The sequence below is a fragment of the Eimeria necatrix genome, genomic scaffold, assembly GCF_000499385.1.
Source record: "Eimeria necatrix Houghton genomic scaffold, Enh_scaff557, whole genome shotgun sequence".
NCBI classification, from domain to species: Eukaryota; Apicomplexa; class Conoidasida; order Eucoccidiorida; family Eimeriidae; genus Eimeria; species Eimeria necatrix.
Window position 1 is genome coordinate 17,501 of NW_013654422.1, and position 5,395 is coordinate 22,895.

The window sequence follows — 5,395 nt, forward strand, 5'->3', positions numbered from 1 at the left end:
ATTAAAATAAATAAATAATTAAATAAATAAATAATTAAAATAATTAAAATAAATAATTTAAAACGTTCAGAACGATTTAAAACTCAACTGCAGCGAAGCAGCTGACTGGGGCTCTCGGGCCCCCAGCATTTGCTCTGCGACTTGCTGCTGCTGCTGTTGCTGCTGCTGCTGCTGTTGCTGCTGTTGCTGCTGCCCTCCCATTTGCTTCCGCGCTCCCTGCTTCGTGCTGCTACTTTGCTCCGTGCCTCTACTGCTGCCACCGCTGCTGCTGCGGCTACTGCTGCTGCTGCTGCTGCTGCGTTCCTGGCTGCTGCTGCTGCGCTCCTTGCTGCTGCTGTGTTGCTTTTTGCTGCTGCTGTGTCCGTTTTTGCTGCTGCTTCGTCGCTTTTTGCTGCTGCTGCGCCTCTCGCCGCCGCCGCTGCTGCAGAGTGCGCCGCGCTGCTGCTGCTGCTGCTGCTGCTGCTGCTGCAGGAGTCGCTGATTCGGGTGCTGTTCAGCACTGAGACCTTCAGCATGGGAGTCAACATGCCCGCTAAGACTGTTGTCTTCACCGCAATTCGCAAATGGGACGGAGAGGCCTACAGACTCATCAACGGCGGAGAGTACATCCAAATGGCCGGCAGGGCGGGACGGAGGGGCCTCGATGACAGAGGTCAGCTGCTGCTGCTGCTGCTGCTGCTGCTGCTGCTGCTGCTGCTGATGCTTCTGGTGATGGTGATGCTACTGCTGCTGCTGATGGTGCTGCTGATGGTGATGATGCTGTTGCTGCTAGTGATGATGATGATGCTGATGATGGTGATGATGCTGATGCTGCTGCTTTTGCTGCTGCTGCTGATTGTGATTGGTGCTGCTGCTGCTGGTGATGGCATAGCTGCTGTTGCTGCTGGTGTCGGCTCTGAGTCTGGAGCCCTTCTGCCAAGCGTCGTTCCATTACATCCCACAACTCAGGGTTTAGGGTTTAGGGTTTAGGGTTTAGGGTTTAGGGTTTAGGGTTTAGGGTTTGGGGGTGGCGCGCGCAGGCATTGCGATAATAATGTTTGACGAGCAGGTGGACCCGGAGGAGGCGAAGGGTTTGTTCATGGGAGGCGCAGCTCCTTTGATTTCAACTTTCCACTTGGGATTTAATATGCTTTTGAATTTATTTCGAATTGAAGATGCAGATCCAGTTTACATGATTTCCCGCAGCTTTGCAAATGTGCGTTGCTGCTGCAGCGCAACTTGAACTGCGCGGAAAGCTCGCGAGTTGCCGCGAGTTCAGCTTTTTAAGCCAAGTTTGAGCAGTTAAATCCTCAATTTAATCATTTAAATATCCCTTTTTGTCATTTAAATCCTCTCTTTAATCGTTTTAATCAATTTGCAATCCATGGAGTGGCCTGCTGCTGCACAGTTGGGCGGCGGCGGGTGCAGCAGCAGCAGCAGCAGCTGCTGCTGCTGCTGCTGGTGCTTGCTGCTCTGCTTGGGGCGGGCTCCGAGTAGCTGCTGCTGCTGTTGCTGCTGCTGTTTGTGGCGCTGCAGTTCCAGCAGCACGGGCGCTCTTTGAAGCTGCAGCAGGAGCTGCAGCAGCTGCAGCAGCAGCTGCGAGCAGCAACAGACATTCGCTCTCTTGTGACTCTTCCTGAAGGCGAAAAAGAGCCGGACTTCGACGTGGAAGAAGTGCGCAGCTGAGCCCCACAGATCCGCCCCAGCTAAACCCTAAACCCTAAACCCTAAACCCTAAACCCTAAACAATAAGCTCTAAACCCTGTGTACAAGTGGCTAGGGTTTCGGCAGCAAGGCCGGCCGCGCAGCTGGATAGGATAGGCGCGCGCGGCCGCGCAATTGTCCGCTGTAGCAGCTGCTGCTGCCGCTGCTGCAGCAGCAGCAGCTGCTGCTGCTGCTGCTGCAGCCTTAGCTGCCGCTGCAGCTGGGGCTGGTTGCTGCTGCTGCTGCTGCTGCTTGTCTCAGGCAATAAGCAGCTTCTACGGGCGGAAGCACGAGCTGCTGCAGCAGGGGCGGCTGCTGCGGTCCATTGCGATGCAGCCGCAGCAGCTCGCGCGCTTTCTGCAGCCGGGGCGGCTTGTGGGGCTGCTGGAGGACGACGGCACTGAGTGGGGCTGGGCCACTTGCGTGCAAAAGGTTTGCTGCTGCACTCCACTTTGCTGCTGCTGCTGCACTCTTTGCTGCAGCTCCACCTCCACTTTGCTGCTGCTGCTGCACTCTTTGCTGCAGCTCCACCTCCACTTTGCTGCACTCTTCTGCTGCTGCTGCTGCACTCTTTGCTGCAGCTCCAGCTCCACTTTGCTGCACTCTTCTGCTGCTGCTGCTAAACTGTTTGCTGCAGCTCCAGCTCCACTTTGCTGCACTCTTCAGTTGCTGCTGCTGCACTTCGCGGTTGCTGCAGCTCCACTTTGCTGCACTTTGCTGCACTCTTCAGTTGCTGCTGCTGCACTTCGCGATTGCTGCAGTTTCCACTTTGCTGCACTTTTCAGTTTGCTGCACTCTTCAATTTGCTGCAGTTTTCAGTTTGCTGCACTTCTTTCGATTTGCTGCACTTCCCAGTTTGCTGCACTTTTCAGTTTGCTGCACTTTTCAATTTGCTGCAGCTTCTAGTTTGCTGCACTTCTCAATTTGCTGCAGCTTCCAGTAGCAGCAGCACTGAAGTTTCATGCGGAAAGTGCTGCTGCTGCTCCGGGGTGTACAGACACCCGCGCTCTTCCTAGCGGGTTGCATGCGGCGTTTTTGGCGCTGCTGCTGCGCCCGAGTGCCTAGGGTTTAGGGTTTAGGGTTTAGGGTTTAGGGTTTAGGGTTTAGGGTTTGCTGCGTGTTTTGCAGCTTCAAAAGCGAAAAGTTCCCTCCACAAATGCCCACGAAGGACCCACTGAACAGCTGCTGGTCCACTGCCTCGTTAGCTGCGACCCTCTCTCTGTGCAGCCCCTCGAGCCCAAGGGGGCCCCCGGGGGCCCCCCAGCAAAGGGGGCCCCTGGGGGCCCCCCCGAGAAGGGGGCCCCTGGGGGGGCCCCCGCACCCATTCGGCCCCACAAGCCCCGCCCGGCGCCTCCTGTGGGGGAAGAGGGCAAAGACTACGTGCTGGAGGTGAGGGCCCCGCTGCTGCTGCTGTTGCTGCTGTTGCTGCTGTTGCTGCTGTTGCTGCTGCTGCTGCTGCGCAGCAGCAGCAGCAGCCACGTTCGTCAGGGTGTATAGAGCGGGAAGTAGCGAAGAGAAGTCGCACATCTTTGCTGCTTCAACAGGGCTGCTGCTGGCGTTGCTGCTGTTATTCCTGCTGCTGCTATTGTTGGTGCTGCTCTTACTGGTGCTGCTGCTCCTGTTGCTGCTGCTGCTGTTAATGCTGCAGCTGCGGCTATCGCTGCTGCTGTTGCGCAGCAACTGCCCTGCTGCAGCCGCGGCTTTTGTCGATGCTGTGCTCTCCCTACCACTGCTGCTGCTGTCCACGCCGGCGCCGCTACTATCGCTGCGTTTCTTATTGCTGCTGCTGCTGCTGCTGCTGCTGCTGCTGCTGCTGCTGCTGCAGGTGGTGCCGTTCAGCGTGTCTTGCGTGGCGCGAGTCAGCAAATGCAAAATGTCGCTGCCAGCAGGAGGAGATGTGGATTCTGCAGATGCTCGAAGAAGCATTAATTTCCAGCTGCAGATAATTCAGGAAAAATTCAAAGTGAGAAACTTGCTGCTTCCAAAACCTGCTGCTGCTGCTGCTGCTGCTGCTGCTGCTGCTGCTGCTGCCCCTGCCGCCCACCCAGGGAGCCCCTGGGGGCCCCTCTTAGGGCCCCCACCTCTATTGGCTGGGGGCCCTTGGGGCTGCGCTGCAGCAGCTCCATGACTTCTCTGGAGCTGCTGTTGCTGCTGCTGCTGCTGCTGCTAAAGAACTGCTGCTGAAAGAGCCCCAAGGGGTCGAGACGCCTGTTGCCCCCAGGCTGCTGCACTGAGAGGCCTGTGCTGCGGCTGCTGCGATGCGCCAAAAAGTGCTTCTGCTCATTGCTGCTGCTGCTGCTGTTGCTGCTGCTGCTGCTGTTGCTGCTGCTGCTGCAGGACTGCGGCGGCTTGCCGTTGCTGGATCCCGTGGTGGACATGAAAGTGGACCATCCGCAGCTGGCGGTGGGCTAGCTAGTTAGCTTAGTTTGCAGCTGCAGCAGCAGCAGCAGCAGCAGCAGCTGCTGCTGCTGCTGCAGCTGCTGCTGCTGCTTGCATCAGGGCTCGTTGCGTGCAGCTCGGCGCGAGGCGAAGGCTTCAAGTGAGGGTTTGGGGTTTAGGGTTTAGGGTTTAGGGTTTAGGGTTTGCGTGCAGGAGCTGGTGAGCCGGATGGCAGCTTCTGAAGCAGCTCTTAAAGAAAACCCTTTCAATGGCCATCCGCTTTGCGCCCTTTACTACGCAGCGCAGCACAAACGCATGCAAATGCAGACAAGACTGCGGGAGATTCAGGCGGAGCTCGAAATGCAGAAAAAGACCGCCATTAAGGTAAACCTCCTTCGACTTGTCGCGAAAATAAGAAATTTAACAGCTTTTAAGTCCAAAGTGTTCAAGTTTTGTTCTCAATTTCACGCAAAAGACAGATTAAACAGCCTTTAGGTCTCAAGAAGTCCGAGAAAGTAACAAATTTAGCAGCTTTTAAGTCCAAAGTGTTCAAGTTTTGTTCTCAAGTTCACGCAAAAGACAGATTAAACAGTGTTTAGATCTAAGAAGTTCGAGGTTTATTCGTAATTTCACTCAAAAGGTGAATTGGAAGGCTTTTAAGTCTCGAGAAATTCAAGTTTTATTCTCAATTTCACGCAGAAAACATATTAAACAGGTTTAAAGCCTCAAGGAATTCAAGTTTCACTCACAAGTTCACGCAAAAGGCAAATTAGAAGGCTTTTAAGTCCCAAGAGATTCAGCTTTTGCTCACAATTTCACATAACAGGCATTTTATGCAGCTTTTAAGTTTCATGAAGTTCAATATTTATTCAGTTTTCCACCACAATTGAAGAATCATTCTGAGGCGGAGCTCGAAATGCAGAAAAAGACCGCCATTAAGGTAATAAAAGTCCTTCGACTTGTCGCGAAAATAACAAATTTAACAGCTTTTAAGTCCAAAGTGTTCAAGTTTTGTTCTCAATTTCACGCAAAAGACAGATTAAACAGCCTTTAGGTCTCAAGAAGTCCGAGAAAGTAACAAATTTAGCAGCTTTTAAGTCCAAAGTGTTCAAGTTTTGTTCTCAAGTTCACGCAAAAGACAGATTAAACAGTGTTTAGATCTAAGAAGTTCGAGGTTTATTCGTAATTTCACTCAAAAGGTGAATTGGAAGGCTTTTAAGTCTCGAGAAATTCAAGTTTTATTCTCAATTTCACGCAGAAAACATATTAAACAGGTTTAAAGCCTCAAGGAATTCAAGTTTCACTCACAAGTTCACGCAAAAGGCAAATTAGA

At 53.2% G+C, this 5,395-nt stretch overlaps 1 protein-coding gene across 1 annotated transcript in view; it reads left to right on the plus strand.

The window, feature by feature from the left end:
- Positions 1–4,773, plus strand: part of ENH_00062700 (RNA helicase, putative) — a gene marked incomplete at both ends in the record, with an annotated part of 5,628 nt that extends 855 nt beyond the window's left edge. Inside the window, 9 exons of the mRNA XM_013582081.1 lie at positions 472–652; positions 1,020–1,195; positions 1,516–1,653; positions 1,945–2,115; positions 2,812–3,072; positions 3,509–3,646; positions 4,021–4,086; positions 4,276–4,446; positions 4,762–4,773. Coding sequence (XP_013437535.1) covers positions 472–652; positions 1,020–1,195; positions 1,516–1,653; positions 1,945–2,115; positions 2,812–3,072; positions 3,509–3,646; positions 4,021–4,086; positions 4,276–4,446; positions 4,762–4,773 — 1,314 coding nt within the window. The remainder of the gene's footprint in view (positions 1–471; positions 653–1,019; positions 1,196–1,515; positions 1,654–1,944; positions 2,116–2,811; positions 3,073–3,508; positions 3,647–4,020; positions 4,087–4,275; positions 4,447–4,761) is intronic.
- Between the last annotated feature and the right edge of the window lie 622 nt (positions 4,774–5,395).